The 21051-nt window shown below is 30.8% G+C and overlaps 1 protein-coding gene across 13 annotated transcripts in view; it reads left to right on the plus strand.

The window, feature by feature from the left end:
• The window catches only part of RhoBTB (Rho-related BTB domain containing), a 93834-nt gene that overhangs the window by 44742 nt on the left and 28041 nt on the right, over positions 1–21051 (plus strand). For 11 of the 13 annotated variants that reach the window (XM_071177237.2, XM_043045206.3, XM_071177236.2 and 8 more), the window contains one exon: positions 11285–11513. In XM_071177237.2, the coding sequence (XP_071033338.1) occupies positions 11334–11513 (180 nt within the window). In that variant the 5' untranslated portion in view covers positions 11285–11333. Of the gene's footprint in view, positions 1–2748; positions 2887–9446; positions 9562–11284; positions 11514–21051 lie in introns of those variants that run through there. The other 2 variants (XM_043045209.3, XM_043045211.3) reach the window with 2 other exon arrangements.

Here is a 21051-nt window from a genome sequence, read left to right on the forward strand (position 1 = left end):
ATTTTTACAATGTTTTTTCTTTTCTTTTCACAAATATTTATTATATTTTTTTTCATGTTTTCTCTATATTTTAAACTTATTTCATGAGTTCTATATATGCAGTAAATAAAAATGCACAGTAAATAAAACTTATTATTTCCCCAAATTTTCTTCGTTATTCTCTCTATTCTTTTTTTCCTTTTTGTCTTTATTATGTTATATATACGTGCAATTATTTAAGAAGAAAGTAATAATATTACTCTAATTATTTCAGAAAATGTGATGTATCTTTAATAGCTTGGGAAATTGATCAGTCCTATGTTACCAAGACCCCTATTAATAAAATATATTGTCCATAAAGAAATGAAAACTTTCTTTCCAAGGTCGCTCTTCTCTATTTATCCACCAGAATTAAATGCGTCAAGTTAAAGCAGTGGCGTACGCAGAATTTTTTCAAGGGGGGTGTTCATGATTTTCTGAAACTACTAAAAGAAATTCGAGTATGTAATAAAGCACTATTATTTCCCTAACTTAGACAGCTAGATAATTTGACTCTTAATTTAGACAACATTATTTAGTTAAATTTTGATTTGATTTTTCAGGTTTAAGAACATAATGTAATATCTTCTCGCATGTAATATCTTCTGAAAAAAGTTCAATGTCATATGGGTGGGAAGTAACACTTTGAGGGCCACTTTCACATTCATCAGATTTTGATGTGCTAGAAACGTTTTCTTCAACGGAAGTGTCACATTTCTGTTCAACAGAAAAACTTACATTGGTACTAGATGCTGTCACCTCACTAATTTGAGGTCGTGATTTTTTCTCAAAATAATTAAAAATTGTTAAATTCTTGCGTTTTGACATCCTAAAGATCCAAGTGAAAATATATATATTGGCACAGATATATCCGCTATGCTACGATCTTAAAGCTTCGAGCTGGAATGAATAACTTCAACGAGCTCAGTATCTCCAATAGTATTGTTACTGATTTCTTCACTAGTGGAAATAACGACGACGACGGGTTCGGCGATTGAATGAACTTTTTGTTAAGACAAAACAAATCAGATTTAGCAACGAGCTCCGAAAGACAAACGGCACAGATAACTCTTAGTCTGACTAACTAACTCCACTGTTCTCCGTTCCCTCTTTTATATAAATTTTCACCGCAACTCCAAAATTCTCGAATTGTCTCAAACACGACAGAACGTGTAGGATTCCAGAATCATCGCGTAAAGACCTCGCGAATGAAAGCCAGTCTCGAAAACTATCGCGACTGGCGGGACAGAAAGAAAGCAGTCCGTAACAGTATCACGTGAATTTGGTTTAAAAAGTGCAACCCTATTATAGTAAATGTTTTTTCAGTGTTCTGAGAAATACCGTGAGAAAAAAAAGGAGGCATAAGGCAAATATATAGTCTTAAAAAATAATAGCCCGCATGATTTCTACTAAAATTTTCATTTTTACCATTTTGTCTGAGCTCAAGGGGGGAGTTTAAACCCCTAAACCCCTCCCTTGCGTACGCCACTGAGTTAAAGACCATGAAAATAACGGTTATCCCATTAAACAGTTGTTACTGCTTTTCAAATTTTTCCAGACTGTTGCCATCCTGATAATAAAAATAGCTTTCATATAAGTATTCGATGATGATTAATAGTAATTATACATGTTGTAGGTTAATTGGAATGTCTGGCTCTTAACAAATGCCATCATCATTTTACAATGTTCCAGGGCAATTAGAATAGTCTCTAGTATTTTCTATTAAGCGTGATTTTTTCTTACTTATTTGAACCAAATCATTTTTCTTACGGATTATTAAAAAATGTACAAAAATTTAATTAATAAGCCTGAATTTTCTAAGATTTATAGCAAGGAGCCTTGTATTATCTGTTTGAATAGAGAAGTATAGTAAATCTAAATGAGAAATAAAGGATAAATTTCTAACTAACCTAAAAGTATCTAAGGTTACTGCAAATGCACTGAAAAAAGGTCAAGCTAAATAAGCAATTAATTAATTATTTTCTTTTTAGTCTAAAAACATGTGATTTCATTGCAATAGGCCTAAAAAGTGTTAATTCGATTAGAAAATACTTCAGACTTTTTTTAAAAAATTATTCTGGTCGGATATTCTAATTAACAAAAAATATAAAGAAATAATGCAACAACCAAACAATAGTGTGCAAAAAGATACAAGCTATTGAGTTAATATACTTTGCTTTGGCTATACTGAGATACAATATTAGCACTCTAATTTGCGGGAATAATTGTGTGAGCTGACCTTTTTATTATTTTGTTTTCTGGCTTTTAATTTTTGTAAGATTTTTAAAATAATTTTGTTTATTTTGTTAATTTTCTTTTCCTTTAAAAATATTTTCCCTATTTATTTACTCCTTTGTTTCTTTGTATTTTTATCTTATATGGATTCCAAGTATTTGCAGCTTATGCACATTTAATAAAATGTAATAAATTTCCTTGTATATGTATATATATGTAGTTTAAAGAATGACAAAACATTTTCAATCATCCGAATATTTGGACAATTCATCATTTATTGTAATGATAATAGTTATTTCTATTAAATTTAGTGCGTAGACAAAAAGATGCAAAAAAATTGTTAAAGAACGCATTTCCTAGCATTGCGAAAGCATTACTAAATCGGCACGAAGATGTAATATTGACGTTTCGGCGTGATTTAATATTTCTTGAGTACAAGGTAATCCAAAATCTATAATAAAAACAGCTGCAAACGTGATCACATTCCTCGTTTTCTCACTGCTTACCTTTTCTGTTCACGTTTTACATCATAATCACAGAAAGGAATCGATCCATGCTCAATTCTTCTTAAAGCAAGTTTTGTTTTCTGTATTTTCTGATTCATATAGAAGTAGACTTTATATACGGTGCTTAGTAAGTTAAAATGATATTTTGACTTCCTTTTCTGTATTGTTTTGTATTAAATGTTCATTTTATCAGCAACGGCTTCTGAGCATAAAGAAAAAAAAATAAAAGAAGCATTTTATATAATTTAATATAACTGACGAAAACAAAAATGTGATGAAAATGAAATGCTTTTCTATGATTAATTGGATGCCTGCGAATGACGTCATCGTTGGTATCGATCCTGATTGGCAATTGAAACATGGCATTTTTTTACGTTTCAAACTGTTATTTCAGCATATGACTTCCATCATAGATGAATTAGATATGCGATCTGGTAAACGATTATCGTATCGAGCGATAATCTAGTAGCTTGTAAATTGATGGTGTATGTAATTAATACTTAGCAAAAAGAAAAAAAAATGAGCTATTAGTTTTCCTTTATTAACGGAAAGAAGTTTAACAGCTGTAATGTTAACACGCTATCTTGTTTATAAACAATTAGCTGGCGTTGAGTTTATTGGTCAGGTGGTTGTGTATCAACGGTCTTCTCTTTATGAGTTGAAAGTATCTCATTGTATATTTCTATCAATATAAGTCAAATACATTCTATAACAAAAAAATCGACGCACCAAGGAGGAGTTGTCAGATTGAAACGAAAATTGGTGGATAGGAAGACAATGTTCAGAATAGTCAATGATTAAAATTTCAGAACAATTGAATAATTTATTGCAGAGTTACAGTAACAAGTTCAATAAGGTGTTGACCCGCCTCTAGCCTGGATACAAGCTGCCACACGGCGTGGCATAGACCGATAAAGCTCCCGGATGGTCTCTTGCGGTATTTCATGCCAAATTCGATCCAATTGTCGAACGAGGTCATTAACATTCCGTGCCAGATGCAATCGCCTTCCCATCATATCCCAGACATGCTCGATGGGAGAGAGATCTGGTGATCTGGCAGGCCAAGGAAGAGTTTGATAAGCTTGCAGACAGTTCATAGCAACACGTGCCGTATGTGGTCTGGCATTCTCCTGCTGAAAAACCAGCCCAGGGCTCTGCAAAAGGAACGGTAGCAAAACAGGTCTTAGGATGTCGTCGACCTACCGCTGTGCAGTAAGTGTACCTCTAATGACGACCAAAGGGGTCCGGCTGTCAAAGGAAATGGCACCCCAGACCATAATGCCTTGTTGAGGGCCGGTGTGGCGTGCAATAGTGAAGGCAGGATCCCCCCTCTGCCCTGTGCGTCTCCAAACACGTCTTTGATGATCGTCAGGACATAGTTGGAAGCGGAATTCGTCGCTAAATACTATACGTCCCCAGTCGGCATCATTCCAGCCTGACCGAGCCAAAACATTCATGCATACGAAATTTCAAAGCAATCGGATGATTGCTTCTTGGTGCGTCGATTTTTTTGTTATAGAGTGTAGTAGAACAATAATAAATGCTTTTAGTTTGTTAGTTTCAAAGAGTTGAGCTTGAGAAGCCTGACCAAAAAACACCCTCTCTCCTGACTAAACCAAAAACATATTTTCAACTTCGTATTTAAAATGAGCCTAAATTGTTGAGAGTAGTGAGTAATGTGAGTAATCGTAAATGAGCCTAAAACTCGCTGTTTGAGCTCTTTTTTTTTGTACAGATAGTGTATGTTCAGAAATTATATGTAAAAACTTATTTTGCATATTTGGAAGTAATTTTAAAATTACAACGTATCAAGAACTAAGATTTTTTCTTGAATAGTTTTCTCGTGATTAATGTTTTGTAATAGAATTTTTCCAAGTTATATAAATCCTGCAGACAAAGAGCACAGCTGGCTGTAAAGCGCTGCATTAATTAAATTTGCACTTTAAATTTGTTATAAAATGCACGAATAATTTACGAGATTTATACAGGTTTTTAAAATCCATGGAAGGTTCTTAATTTAGTAAACTGTTGGTTCTTAAGAAGCTCCTTTTTTCAGTTTTGGTTCTTAATTTTTTTTATACGGACTTACAGATTCTTTTAAAGTTTGTCTTTAGTTTTCAGTTTTTTTTCCTTCTTTTTCATACTGTCAGGTTCTTAAAGAAAGTGTTCAATTCTTTGTTTTTAATTTTTTTATTATAGATTTTCAGGTTATGAAAACGCTTCATTTTTAGCTCTTTATTCTTTTTTTAATATTTATTATAGAAGGCGCTTTTAGGTTCTGGAAATTTCGCAATTTTGTTCCTTTTTCACCTTGCGTACTCTCAGGTTCTTAAAATGCTTTATCTATACTTTTATTTCTTTTCTACATGCCTTAAGCTTCAAGAACTTTCTTATTTTTAGCGTCTCACAGAAATATTATCTGGTATTTTAAAAATATCGATTACATCGATTTTTATAGTTTTTGAGAAGTTCTCTTTTTTCGTCTTTCGAATACGTACCCAATTTTCTTTATGCTCTAGTATTCATTTAATGCTCAATGAATTTATCTACGACTCAACAACGATATTGCTAGACTAAAGTTTTTAATTAGTTTATTCGACAAAGGTACTCGTTATCTTTGCATGAATTATTTTTATGATAGGTCATAAAAAGAAAAAAATATATATATCGTCTGCAATTCACGCTGCGTTAGAAACACGCTCACTATTTATATTCCGTAGACGCAAGGTGTTCTAAGCTCTATGCCAGTCAATCCAATTATATCATTCCTCAATTGACTATGCATTTTTATCGCCAAGGTCGTTTCATAGATTTTATTGCGGAAAAGCTCTAAAACACGAATTTGAGAGAATGTTTGGTAGGAATCAAGGATGGCTTGTTAAAAGCAATTTTTTTCCGTCTTCATTTAACCGCCTTCTTGTTAAAAACAGATTTGGAAAGAATTCAAATCACAGTGAGTGCTCTTCTCCCCAACTGATGTTATTTTAGTACCCTCATCATTGTGTATTAAAAAGAATTGTTTGTTTGGAATATTCTGTGGTAAGAAGCGTTGTTTAAATCAAAATAAGCTTTCTTTCTTTGTTTGCCTTGTAGTTAGTTCGAGGTTTAAATAGAGTCGTAACTGGCTTGCAGTTGTAACTTGTAATCAGGGCGCGATTTCGTCGATTAGCAAGTAGCGAATTGCTTGTTAAAAGAATCGAATGCTAGTGTTACCTTGTAATAGTCTTAGACTAGAGACCGTTCGTTTTTTAGCAGTTATTTGTTTTCGGGCCATTTCTACATGCCTTTTCAAAGTTCGGCGCGAGAATTTCATATTTGAGTAGTCACTTTTCGACATGCCCAGTTTGTGATCATCCTGCCGTAAATCTTCTTTATTTTGCGATACTTTTTTTTTTATTTGACAATTATTAATTTTTCTTCATCACTACTTCTATGTGATTTTTCAAACAACTTATTCGTTATTACGACTCACAAAATTCGAATTTTGGTTATTATTTCCTTACTGGAACAATTTTCAACAATTCCATCCAAAATTCTCTTTGTTATAGTTTTATCCAATATTTTTTTCGGCAGTTATTTATCACTATTTCGGAGTAACCACCTTTTGTTGTAAAACTCTTGAGTTTCGTCAAATGTGCATAATCTTTATATAATTAATTTAATGAATATAATACAATACTATAAAACAGTGTATTTAAAACTCAACTAATGAGTAAACATTTAAATAATCCGTTCAGTAACCGTTTTATATTTGCAATTTGTCGTACAATAATGATTTTGTTGCATTTTCTGCATCATAAAATGAAAATGTATTGTCACTTTGAAAATTCTAATATGAACCCTAGTTTTGTTACTTTTTTTATTGCACTAGCAAGCTTTGCTATTGATTTTAAAAAATTAAATCATGCCATGCTTGTAACTAACAGTTATAGATTTTAAAAAAATAACAGTATTTTTTTAAAAATACATTAAAAATTTATTTATGATTACGTTTAATATGTGACTTTCGAAACCATACTTATCTGAAATTATTAAAAGGTATTCTAAAAATAACTATAGTTTGAAAGATACTGTTGTAACAGCTAAACAAAAATTTTCATATTTTTATAGATGCCTTTATACTTATAATATTTCTTTAAAAATGCAGCATATTCTATTATCAAATGGAATTTATGGAATTATTACTTTCACTAAACTTAACTGCTGTCTCAATTTACATGATCGAAAGGAAAATGTAACAGACCAACATTTGGGGAAACAAATTTTTGCCACGTTTTTTCATTGTTGTTATCATATCAAATGCTACTTGCCAATATCAGCAAGCCTGTTTGGTGGGTGAAACCAAACAAATTTAAGGCAAGTGGTGCGTTTCTTGTTTTTCAGTGGCGCCATCTATGGCTAAGAATACGACTTCAGCCCCACACGTCTCACAAACTGTTTATAAGGCGGACCCATTCATGCATTCATTCATTCGTTCATAGATCGTAATTTTGACCTGAACCAGAGAAAAATCAATCTCAAATTTAGTACCCCCAGAGGTATGATTTGTTATGGGAGCATGGAGGACTTTGCGACCCAGCAGATTTAATGTGTACCAGTCACCATTTACTACGCGGGGAGTCTTCGGCCGACAGGGATCTAACCCCTGACCTCTTGGACATGAGTCCAGTGTAAACATTTCAAGTGATATAAATGCTGCATCAGGAGTTTGCTTAGATAAAGTAAGAGTTTAGTGGCACTAGTAAAGTTTATTCCAGCAATTCTGGAGACCTAAGATGATTGTGCTCCGAAAAAATCCGTATTTAAGAATTTTTCGCTAACCGAGATCCGGAAATTTCCAGAAATCCAAGGTCCAGAAGTTTCGAGAAATTATCGATCACATTTATGTATCAAAATTCTTGTATATTTTATTTAAAAATATTAGAACTAGAATTTATGCTTGGCATTTCTTTCATTTGTAAATATTTTTTCTGGTAGAATAATAAATTTGATTAGAGATAAAAGTAAACTTATACGTAATTATTTATTGAAATTATGCTGCAAATTTCTTAAACTTTAGTAAAAATGTGTCAAAATTGCTCTGAAACAAGTACTGTCGAATTTGAAAACTCATATAGTCATTATCAAGCATACTGGTATGCTCAAAATTGAAACAGAATATACTCAATTTTGAGCAAAATGCATTGTCTCAAAAACGAGACGTCATGACGAAATGACACGTCATCATCAAATGTGACTAAGTTCAATCAGAGGCGTAGCTAGAGTTTACAATGCCTGGGGACTAACTCAGATTTTGCTGCCCCTTGCAATATTATTTCAAACTTCGGGACCATTTCATGATTTAGATAAATAAAAATTTTATGTCCACCTCTCTTCGCTTGGGATTTAATCAATCGAATTTTTTTTTAAAAAAAAAGCGAATTTTTTTAAAATAAAATCTTAAAATAAAAAAGGTTTTATTTATAAAAACGATATTTTGTTCTATAGAAAATTATACGGTTTTTATATTATTTTGCATGAATGCTAAATACCCAGCCGAGTACTCAGACTCGGCCGGGTAATAAATCAAAATTTTTCCGGGTATCCGGAATCAGCCGGGCAACAAATAGAATTTTTGCAGGATTCGTGGATCATTCTAGGTAAAAATACAATTTCACCTGGTATAAGGTTCCTGGATCCGGTAAAATTTTAGGATCCGATACAACTCTATCATTTCTTCGAATTTTTTTTCCAGGTTTGCTTAATTTGTTTACACTACAAGAGGTAATTTTTAATGTTAAACCACATTGTTATTTTTGGCATTTGATTCATATCTATGGAAGTTATAAAACTTTTGAATAAAGAAATTATTTAGTAAAATATTTATGATTACCACTAAATAGTGCACATGCAATATCAAATAATTTTGTAAAGTTTTTTCAGAGTAAAAATTTAAATAATTAATATAGTAAGTTTATCAGAAAATATAAATTAAAATTGAATTTATAGTGTCAAGAGCAAAATGATCGTGCCGCGAAATGAGATGTGATTGTGTCAGCGAAACTTTCGGGGTGAAGTGATTGTGTTGACGAAATGAGCTGTCGGTGAACTATCAGAGAGGTGATTGTGTTGGCGAAATGAGCTGTCGGTGAACTATCAGAGAGAGGTGACGTGTTGGCGAAATAATCAGGTCGTCGAAATGATCATGTCGGTGAAGTGAGAACACCGATTTGATCATTCGCATATTATTTTCAAGATTTAGATCAATCATGGAAATTAAGATCAGTCCTGGAAATTAAGATCTATCCTGAAAATTAGATCAATTGTGGAAATTAATTACTTCAACCTTTTGTCTATCGTTGTGTAAAATCTTTTGGATTTTTTTTGTTTAGTTTTGTAAGTCCAAAATATTTATAAATGGTTTTATTGATACTGAAAAATTAGACAACATACAACTATATCTCTTGTAGCTTTTCTTGTTTACCTGGTTGCGCAAAAGTCGTGCACTATCGCATGTTTACATTTAATTTATTTAGGGCGGACAGTGTTAACGAAAAACAGCTCCAACGTTGATATATTAAAAGATCCATATCATTTCGTCGACGCCAGTGCATGTCAGCAATTAATCTATTTTCAAAGAGAGCTTTATAACCCTGTTAATAATTTATTTCTCTGACTTAGGCGACGGATTTAAGAGAGCTATCTGATCGAAATAAACTGAACACGTTGATTAATTGGGAAAGAGCACTTAGTCCTTTCCTAATGCTTTCAATGAAGTTTTTGCTTTTCATAAACAAGTTCTGGCGGATTGAGTTTTCGAACGGTGAGATAGTTTTTCGTTAGAAGTAATGAAGTGGTCAGATTATTTTTGTTTGTCTTATTATTCTATTTATTTTTCATTTATTTATTTTTTCTATCAGCGAATGATATTTTTTTTGTAACTTTATCATAAGTTTGTATGCATAATATCATTTAAAATACTTTTTTGTAACTCATAAAAAAAATGCACAAAACAAGTGAAAAAAATAATTTTATAAGTAATGCATTTAATAAAATAATGGCCACAATGAGTTTAACCTTTGTATCAACTGATCAATATCAATTTGTCGTAAGTTCATTGTTTTAAGAGCTTTTTTTTCTTCTTAACGACAGGCACAGAACTTATCGTTCTTCGCTATGGAAGGTGACCGAAGTGTTGCTCATTTTGCGTTGCCTGGTGAGCACCCTGTGGTCAAAAGGCGAGCAACATTACCCACGCCACATTGCCACAGATACCCATTCATGGGGTGGGCCACATTCACACATTGCACACAACAGACACGCAGAGAGAAGCATCCATGCGGAATTCTAAATAGTATAAATTTAATTAGATTATATTTTATTTTAAAGCAGTATAGTATCAGAAAATAGTCAAGTGTTAAATTTGAATATCGATGAAAAAATTGTGTGCACTTTTTAAACTTATTATTATATTACTGAATAACACAGAACACGAACATAACAAATGAAGGTTTTATCAAGTTAATCATAATCAATTCATGCAAATATCTTTCATGAGATTATAAGTAATCAAATTTTTGTGTGAAACAACAAGCAGCTGAAATATTGTTTTCCCTTCAAAATTGTTTAATTACTGTCGATTATTTAACTGCTTTTTATCTTCTTGGCCCTCTTGTATAGCAGGGTCAAATATTTAATTGATTTTCTGATTTCAAAAATTTATTATTACCAAATTAGTTTACTTAATTGTATTCTATAGGTTTGATGCTACTGTAGTCACTGCTTAATGTGATAATTTTGGGACACAATGATTTTGATAACATTAAGCGATTGATAACAATAACCGATTGATAACTTTAACCAATTGATAACATTAACCGATTGATAACAATAAACGAAATGCGAAATTATATAAATTTACTAAATTAAGACACACATCCTGAGTTTGAAAATAAAGAGAAAAATTCACCTTATGTTTTGTAATGTAGTTTCTTTTCACTTATAAAAATTATACACAATAAAAAAATACCAATTATTGATTATCTACAGGTTTTATTCATAAGCTCATTTATAAATCATTCATAATCATAATGCTTTTTTATGTCATCGATGAGGTATACTTAACGCTTGAACACTTTTATCGCATTCCTCATTTCAGCCAGGAGTGAAGGAAATTTTCAGTGCCTTATATTTCCACAGAACGCAACTTATTTGGTTTTAAATTTCCTCTAAAATTATAGCGCATTTGTTTTCATAAGTTACAAAAACTTTTTCAAAATAGTTTTAGAAAATAAAGTTTGTATATGGTTAGTGTATTTTTTATAATAATTTTTTCTTTAATAAAATGAAAAACACAATTCTTGAATTAACTGTGAAAATTTTGTGAAGCGGCACATTTTTTTAAATTAAAAAGTTTTTGTCGCAATTAAATTTTTTTAATTGGACCAAAAATTTCCCCCAAACATAGTTCGTGCGATTAGACACATTTGTAAGCAACACCAAAGCATTCTTAATTAAATATTGATGTATTTATTTTCTCTTTGTAGGTAGTGAATGAGGTGATAAAGAGTGGGCGAGTGAGGGATATGGAATGCGATGGATAATGAGCAGCCACATCAAGAGCACGTCAAATGCGTGGTGGTGGGAGACACGGCAGTGGGCAAGACACGTCTTATATGCGCCAGGGCATGCAACGCTCGGCTCACGCTCAGCCAGCTCCTAACCACACATATACCCACCGTCTGGGCTATCGACCAGTACCGCATCTACAAAGAGGTGAGTTCTACTCAAAATAGCAGATACTGTTTTGCAATTTTTCAAGAACTCTTTCTTTTCATTTTAAAAAATCGTTTAGTCTTACTGTAGACAGATCGTAAGACACAATTTCCATTAGATCACCAAAGTGAAGCATCACTGGATGACCACTTTGATCAACATGCGAAGAGCCCTCGTTAAACTGTTCTACTGTTAAGTACTGGACTTTGCGCGCAAGTAGCCGGACATTTCAATGGGAGGAGACATCCCCTTTGCAAAGGATTGAAATCGAAGACTATAAGAACGGTTTATATCCATTTTTCGCAAAAATAACGATTGGATCACAATCTGTTGCATTTTGTGGATTGCTAAGTTTTGTAAAACAATAACTCAAAAAATAGGTTCTCCCCAAGAGTTATTACTAACTGAAGACGGGTCGTACTGTGAAAAAACCTTTTTCGAGCGCAAAAACGTTTTTTTCTTCTTCTCCAATTCATCTTTTATGGGTATTAACCGTTCATCCCCCCTGTTGCAAAATAAATTGATTGAAATAAGAATCACAAGATTTTTAAATTCTTGTACTGACACTATTTTAATTAACTTGACAATTCAAAAAACATTTCCTAATTAAAATCGGGAGTTATTCTAGACTTTTTGAAAAAGGTTCTGTTTTTTGTGAAATAGTAAAAAAATCTTCTCGTGATAATTGGAATGTTTGAAAATAGTTTACTGTTTTTTTTAAATTAGGAAGAAACGTACTCATAATATTTTAAGACTAAAATTAACTTAAACTCGGGTTCTTTCTGTCTGGTTCCTGTTTTACTAAATTTGTGAAGGAAACAAAACACAGAAACTGATTTTTTCAAGAGCTGTAGCTTCAAAATTATGGTTAATTAAAAACATTATCTTTTCCTTTTTTAAAAGAAACATTTTGCTTAGGAGTCTCTTTTAAAAATGGAAAATATTTTAAAGGGCCCGTTTTTAAGATGAAATATTTTGTAAACGATCCATTTAAATTATACAAAAAAAAACAAAAAAAAACTTTGCGAATGATCCGTTAACGGATTTAAATTTTTCTATAAATGATTCATAAAAATAAACGAATCAAACCGCGTATCAATGCGACAAAATATGGGATTGTTATGTAGAGCAGCACAAAATAAAAAAATTTATTCAATAATGAATTAATTCACAAATAAATTCATTTACTCTTTCCCATCAAATGCATGACTAAAACTTTATTTAAAATTATACCAGCGGGTGACCGAGCTCCGCTCGGATAAAACAGGTATCGAAGCTAACTCGAAGATTTAAGTTTTCAATTGTGATTTATCAAAACAATACATGCCATAAGAAAATTTGTGAAACCATTGGTGAAAAGATAACCGGTTAAAGTGCACCAATTGTAAACTATCTAAACAAAGTTTGGAAAGGGAACTATTCTATACAAAGGTAAAGTTTGAAAAGTCATAGGAAATAAAATGTAATTGATAACAAAAAATTATACAATTAAAGAAATGGTACAAAGTGAGCAGTGTAAAGATTGAAGTGCGTTGAAGTTCAATATTTTTGACAAATTTATTTAGAAAAACCAAACATATATACATACATAAGAAACATATTATAAACCTATAACAGTATAAACATAATAAACATTAATCATCGATTGCGAAGTCTTCCATGTTGTCCAGGTAGTTTCTTGTCGGAGAGGCAGGTGCGGCTGGTGAGTTTCTCTTGTTCAGGACTTCCTTCCATACGACGTTTCGGGTGTGGGTTGGATTCTCAGGAGGCAGCAGGACCTTCAACGCACTTTGTCGCTTGACTCTTGAAAACGCGACGTAGAGCATTCCGTGCACGAAGACCGTCGTGAGGAGAAGCACGCCGACGAATTCGAATGTTTGGCCTTGTGACTAGGACTGGGCGATATTAGAAATTATATATCGTGATATATCGTCAGTTTTGCATCGCGATATAGCGATGTATCGCGATATAGTATTTTTGAATTTCATTTACTTTAAGGCACAGAAAGTCAGATTTCTATCAAGACTTCATACGCATATTGATTTAAATCAATTTATAAATTTGAAAATATATATGTTTTGCTAAAGAAAGATATTAAATAAATTGACTAAGATGTACAAATCTTACTTAAAATATTTATTGAAAAAATTTGTGTAGATTCAGAATGAAATATTTGCACTTCTTTATCGTTTATAAGGTATAAGCAGTCTTAATTTAAGTTAACCCCTAAAACACCCTTAATGAAAAAAAAATATTGTTATTAAACAAAAGCTGATTTTAAAATTTTAAAATATATTTTAATTAAAATAAAAGTTAGATTGACTAAAAGCCGAAGTTTAAAATTAAAAATGTTCGAATTTTAAACTAAAAAGTAAACATAAGATTTGTAATAATTTCTTAAAATTTTCGTTCTCTGAAAGATTTCTCAGTTTAAAAATAAAAAGGGAATTTTATAAAGATATCTAGCTGAAATTATTGAAAGAAAATTTAAAAAATTAAAAAAAAAGCTTGTTAAAAAATTCATTATACACTTAAAACAAAGTGTTAAAAATAATTTTTTTTTTTAAAAAAAGAAACTTTTTTTAACAAATCAATATTTGCTTGTACTATTATGCGTAAATAACTACAGGATTATTAAGTTCGATCGTAATGTTCAAATTCTTAATGAAGAAGTAAACACAAGTTTTGTTATATTTTCTAAAAATGATCACGCAAATAACAAAAGATTTCTTAGTTTAAAAATAAAAAAATAAATAAAAGTGAAATTTATCAATATATTTACCTAACAGCATAGGAACAAAATTTAAAAAATAAGTTCGTTAAAAAATTATTTGTATGCTTAAAACAAAGAGCTAAATAAATTTTAGAAAAAAAAAAAGCTTCTTAAACACTATTTTTATTATTATTTCATATAAATAATTAAATTAAATTAAATAATGACCGAATTATGAACGAAAAACAAAGTAAGGCAAAGTTTCTTAATTAAATTCTTAAAAATAAAAACAAAAGAATTGTGATATTCGGTAATATATTTAGCTAATTAACTAATAATATAAAACGAAAATTAAAAAAAAATAATGATTTTACTCTCTAATAAAACGAAGTAGTAATTGATAAAAAAAAAAAGAAATGAATAAAATTCGCAAACTTTTCAAATTCTTTTGAACAAATAAAGTTTATTGACTTATGTCCAAAAAATAAGTTTTGTTTTAACTTTATTTCTAAAAATAAAAACAACTCAAGATTTATAAATTTAAAATCAGTAATAGAAGCCCATTAAATTATTAGAAGTTTTATCCGAAAGGTTTTTAATAAATTAAAAGAAAGTAAAAAAATAACCTAACAAATTTATTTACTTTGTAATTTAATTCCTTATGGGTGCCTTAAATTAGATTTCCGATAATTTTCACATTTAAAAATATAAAAAAAGTTTTGTCAGAAAATAAATAAAAAACTTACCTAATTAATGAAGAATATTTATCTTTATAAATTCTTTTCAATAATAGATTGCGTTCAGAACAAGGTTACGACGGCGATCACGAAGTTAATCCCATTGAAAATAATCTACAAGAAACGATTTCAAATCGCGAAGTTGCGAAAACAAACATGTGATATAACGATATAAGGTCTCAAAAGTGATTCTGATTCTACCGCTCATCAGTCAAGGCCGTCTCAACATAACGAAACAATATCGTCTTCCACAGCGCGAGTTGGCATCGGAACGTAAGAGAAAGTCCTTGCGTGTATCGCTATATCGCTATATCGTTATATCGTCTTCTTCACTCGACGGCTTAAATCAAATATCTGATGCATCGCTTGGAATGTAAGTCGCTGTATCGGTTTGCCGATATAGGCGTTAAATCGATATGTCGCGATATATCGATTTATAGCCCAGTCCTACTTGTGACTTGTGTATCGTAATGGCGAATGCTGGTGTAACTGGGAATTGGTGCCGTTGCATAGTTGCGCCAAGCTGTGATTTGCTGGAGTCGAGCGTGATCCTTGGAAGGTGTACTTGTCGGCCTGCGTGTTCACCGGTGATGATCTTAGCCTTGATGATGTTGTTGCAAAGTTCGGTGACAATCAATCGTGTTCCGTTGCACATTCCTTCAGAGACGTCCAAGTTTCGGAGAAGCATGATGATGGCGTTCTTCTTGAGCTTCAGATTGTGTGGAGGTAAGTCGGCGATGTTGATCGAGTTCAGGAATTCAGGCGCGAATTGAATTCCCCCTTAATGTTGATCCTTTACCGAGTCGAAACTTGTGTATGTCTTCTCGAAAATGAGCTTGAAATCTGACGAATGTTGAAATGTCGGACTTTGTTGACGGTGATTTTAACACAAAAGTTAAACTTTTCTCCACTTTGATAAATGTAAACTAATGCGAACCTTACAATTAAATTATTAATTCCTTCGTATATTATTGGTTTAAGTTGTCGAAAATTAATATTTCAATTGTAAAGTTCGCATTAGCATACATTTATAAGAGTGGAGAAAAGTATCTATAGCCATTATGGCGAACTAATAAAGTTTGAAAATATCCTATCTGTAACTCCGAACTGCTCGACCGTAGCGCTTCAAAACCGGCGCCAATCGATTCCTTGTGGCCAAAAACCCCAGACCCCCAAGTTTACCGGAGTTTATAAATTCTGGGGCGATTTTCGACTTGGCAACCATTCCTCGTATTATAGTATAAGATATAAAAAAAAATCTGTTACGTTTAGAAACATAATTACACAGTTTATTAGAAACTTACGGTTTGATATTAAATAATGATTTTGTCACATTCTTTTTTTTTTCCAACTGCATCGAGAGACGAAAATAATGAGTTTTCAAGTGTTATTTTTAAGATATTTTTTTTCTTTTCTTCTTTTTTTTCTTCTGTAAAATGCCCTAGGACTTATCACCAATAGTGAGCTTTATTTTGCTATTAAATAAATAATGAGTGCAATAAAGTTCAGATTAAGTTAACCTGGAAAATTGAGCTATGTTTATTTGAATAAAATAAACGCTGGGAATATTTATCAGAAATTAAATATATGTTTTATATTAATGACCTTCTAATATATAAATGAAAAAAAGGTTTTTAATAAATTTTATTAATAATGTAGTCATTTGCATGGCTAAATTATAGAATTAAACCTTATATTTCGAAAGGGCTTTAAAAAAAATCTAACATAATTGTCGAATGAAAGTAATTGACATATGTAATCTCTTTGTAATATGTTATATTTTTTATATATGCAATTTAAAAGAATACAAATAGCTGCCAAAGTTTGCCAACTTGGCTTAATTATCAATTAATCCAATCAAATAAAAATCAATCTAATATTTTTCAGATTTAATTTATTATCTGAATTTTATTGCACTTATTATTTATTTCATAGCAAAATTAAGTTCTCTATCACATTTCTTGTGCATAAAAAAGACACGATAAAAGTAACTCATGAAAATCTTTTAATTTTACCATTTTTTGACTGCGAAAATCGATTTTCGTTCCTCCATGAACCGTAGGAAAAAAAACCCTCGTTGTCACGTCACATCTTGCTTTGTCTGCCGAAAGGCTGTTCTTGTTGGAAAATTGGTTTTACGGATTTCATGAGTTTCGAAGACAAAGCTATGATTTTTAATACACTATAAACCTTCCTGTCTAAATTATCTGGGCTCGAGAATGGATAAATTACTCAAATATTTTAAAATGTATTAATTTTTTTATTATTATTTTTAGTTAGAAATTGTCAATTTCGCTTTATTTGTCCACCTATACTTTATTGCAAATAAAGAAAAAACCGTTCTCGCTATGGAGAGAGCCTGTTTGCATCTAAGTGCATGCCAAATGAATGCCAGGCCCGAACAAATATCGCCAACTCTTGAAACGACGTTGCGCAACCTTCTTTTTGTTTGCTTTCTCAAATCGTAAAAAATGAGGAAAGCAAAACTTATTGAATCCAATTAAATCTAAAGCTATTGCTATGTCATATAGTTGTTTCTTTTTCAAGAAAGAATACTATCCTATGGTATATATCGTAAATGATAACACGAATTAAATTTCTGCCTGACGTGTTAAACATTTTTTTTGTTTATTTTTTTAAAGGCTATATAATTTTTTGAAAGTTTATTTGTACAGTTTGATAACGAAATAAACTATATGCAGTCGCGGTTAAATCCTATACCGCAATGGTCTTTTCTTAACTTGCAATGGAGTATAGATGAAAACTATCTAAGTCAGTGAATAATTTGTTTTGAAAAATTTGTATAAGCCCTGATAATGCAGCGTTGGAGTCAATTTTTATATATTTAGAAATTATGTCTCTAATACTTTTCAATTTCAAAAACCGTCGCTTTTCCTTAAATTGACGTTTTGCGCCATTTTCAAAATAAGTATGGAAGACGCTGGTTTTAGATAGCCTAAACTTGACGTAACAGTTATGAATAACTGTTGCGATCTCACAGCAGTTATGAAAATAGCATCTTATTCGCGTAAATGCCTAATTTCATGTAAATTTTTTTTATTTGAATGATACATTATTTATGAAAGGTTCTATTTAACGATAAGATTCCTATTACGAATCAAAATTTCTCCGTAAATAATTCCTGAAAATAAACGAATAAAACCACATATCAAAATTATAATATCTCTTATTTCTCTGACGAAATATCCGATTTTTTCATAAAGCGCCCCTAACCACTATCAAAATTCATTAACTTTTAACAAACACATTCACGATTGAAAATTCACATAAAATTATAAAAAAATAATTTTCGATAACACTTTGAAACATCATATTACCTTGAGATATAATTAAAAGTTGATGATCTGGCATCAAACGACGACTACGTCACTAACTTTTTTCAACTGCTTTTTTTTTCCTTCTTTTTTCAAACCGAAGCCTACATCAAGTATATTTAAATTTAGGAATCTTAAAGAAATTTTATTTATCCCTAATTATAAGTACCAATAAATACGAACCCAAATGTGTAAAAAAGAAAGAGATGCTTTCTCTGCTGAAAGACTGTTCTTGCTGGAAAACAGGTTTTACGGACATCTAAACAGAATTACTTTTCCAGTGGAACCTATTCCCAAAGCTACAATAATTTATTATGGTGTTATGTAATTTATTTATGTAATAGGTTGTACTGATATTTCTTTGATTCACTTGATTATTTCGGAAAATCGTTTGGTGGTAGTTAAGGAAATATAAAATTTTCTGGTCCTTGCAATTGTTAAAATTTGTCGAAACCCTATTAAAAGTTTCTCCCTGCTTGTCAACAGCATTTCATAAATTTATTTATTTATTTTTTCAGTTCATTGCTATTTTGTTTTAATAATTTTTCACTTCTCGAAATTGTATCAATTGTAATTATCTTAATTTTTGCTATTGGTTATTTTATTTTTAATTGAAAAGCTTGAGGAGAAATATTTATGGAGATTTTTATAAATGCTTATTTTTTTCATAATTCATTCCTTTATGTTATTGAAATAAATATTTTTTGAGATTTTTCTATCCTTCGTTGGCATTACATAAATAATTTCATATTAATAAATTATAGATTCTTGTATTAAATAATGTGGATAATTGATTGGATAATAAATATAAATATTTCTGGTTAAAAAAAAAAACATTATCACTCTCAAAACACCTGTAATCCTTCATAGAAACAATAGGGTACCGCGGAACACTTTTTGGGAACAGTTGTGTTAAAATATATTTAATTCCCAAATAAAAATAAACACAATTCGAAATTTTACTTCTTTATAAACGGTGTAAATCTACCTGATGATATGATTTTTCTAAACTCATGAAAAATAAAAATAAAAAGTTTAAATCTTTTATTTTTCCTCTAGAGAATCAGAATTTAAAATGACTTAGTGGGTATATCGATCTGTTTTGGTTTTTTTTCAGACTTCCTCCTTCGCTTCTGTGTAAATATTTTGAAGAAAGTTCTTTTATGTTGAGTGTAAATAGTGTAATGAGGACAAAGTAAAGCAGGTCTCGACAGTGAAATCCTAGAAAAATATTAATCCTTTATTGTGCTTAATTCATATTCCCATAGCAACACCTCCCATGTCATTGCGTCAAAAGTTAAACGGATATATTCTTAGATTTACTTGTGACGTCAGAAGATTTCGTCATGCACTTACCCACAAATCAGGTGGCTGTTTTTAATCGATTTGGATGTCCATTTCCGTTGCCATCCGTCAAAATAAAGTAATAAAACATATTTTTCCGTTTTTTGTTTCGATTCCTTAGTTTGAATGTCATTATTTTCCATTGAGTTGGAAATGGTCGTATCCGCCTTCGCCTGCCATTGTCTTTTGCTAGCAGGAGCAAAGAACTTCTTTCTGATTTGAACCTTATTCTCGTCTGAGTGTTTATGGCTGATAACCAGAAATTATTCAAGATATTTCTCAGAAAACGATGTCTGGGGACACTAGTTGGACATTATTGGAAGAAAAGATCAGTGACCAGAGATTCTTTGGAAATAGAGTTATACGTTTTTTTTCTTCTTTTTTTGAACAATTACTCTTCAGACCAGTTTTTGTATTCAATAGTTCACACATTTTTATCGTATCATAAATGATGTTTTTTTTCCCTAATATTGTGTCCCACATTATCATATATCTTCACATGTCTCTCTAAATTACATAAGCATAAAGTTACAATTCCGAAACAAGGAACTACTAAGTCCTTTGCAACACAATTTCTTTTTAAAAATAGTTTCATTTTTTAAATAAAATTATCTAATTATTATTTTTTTTTTATCAAAATTGTTTATCCATGGTTATGATTTATAATTTTTTTATTAAAATTATTATTAATTATCATATTATTGTTACTAATTATTTAAGATTTTTTTAAAATATTTTTTTGTTGTTGATAGTTTGAACGTTTAGGAGTTACTGATTGAAATGCAAAGCATTTTATCACTTTTTTAAAAAACAATTTAATGGAAATTTGACTTTTTATTTAGGCTAACATATATTTTTGAAATTTCTTCACTTAATATCTATTTTTGTCCCATTTTGTGGTTAAAATTTAAAATAAAAAAATTTTAAATTTTTTTCAAATATTGTATATATTTTATATATTTTTTCAATTACGTTTTGTTGGTTGAGTGTTTTTAATTAATCTCTCCTTAACTGATGATTTTCTATTTTGAGAAGTGGTTCAAATAGTACCTTATAAATGCATAACTGGCACATAAAAAACATAGGGTATCCTAAATGTTACTGACGGATTTATTTTACGACTCTCCTCGTGTTACTTCAGGGTGCAAAGACACACACTTAGGGAACACCAATCCTATTGCTAATTTTTTATTAGTTATATTTTTAAAAACTTGAACTATGTACCAAAAAGTTTATTAAAGTCATATAAGGTGGCAATACAGAATAAGTTAAGGAAATATAACTTTTCTTTTTTATCATTTAATGTAGCGATTCCTAATACGTGTTTCGGGAAACCCTAGGGTTGCGTGGAAGGATCCCAGCGGTTCCGAGATTTAAGACAATTTATTTAAATTGGTAACAATTTTTGA

The sequence above is a fragment of the Parasteatoda tepidariorum genome, chromosome 2, assembly GCF_982258835.1.
Source record: "Parasteatoda tepidariorum strain Cologne lab strain chromosome 2, Ptep-v5.0, whole genome shotgun sequence".
NCBI lineage: Eukaryota > Metazoa > Arthropoda > Arachnida > Araneae > Theridiidae > Parasteatoda > Parasteatoda tepidariorum.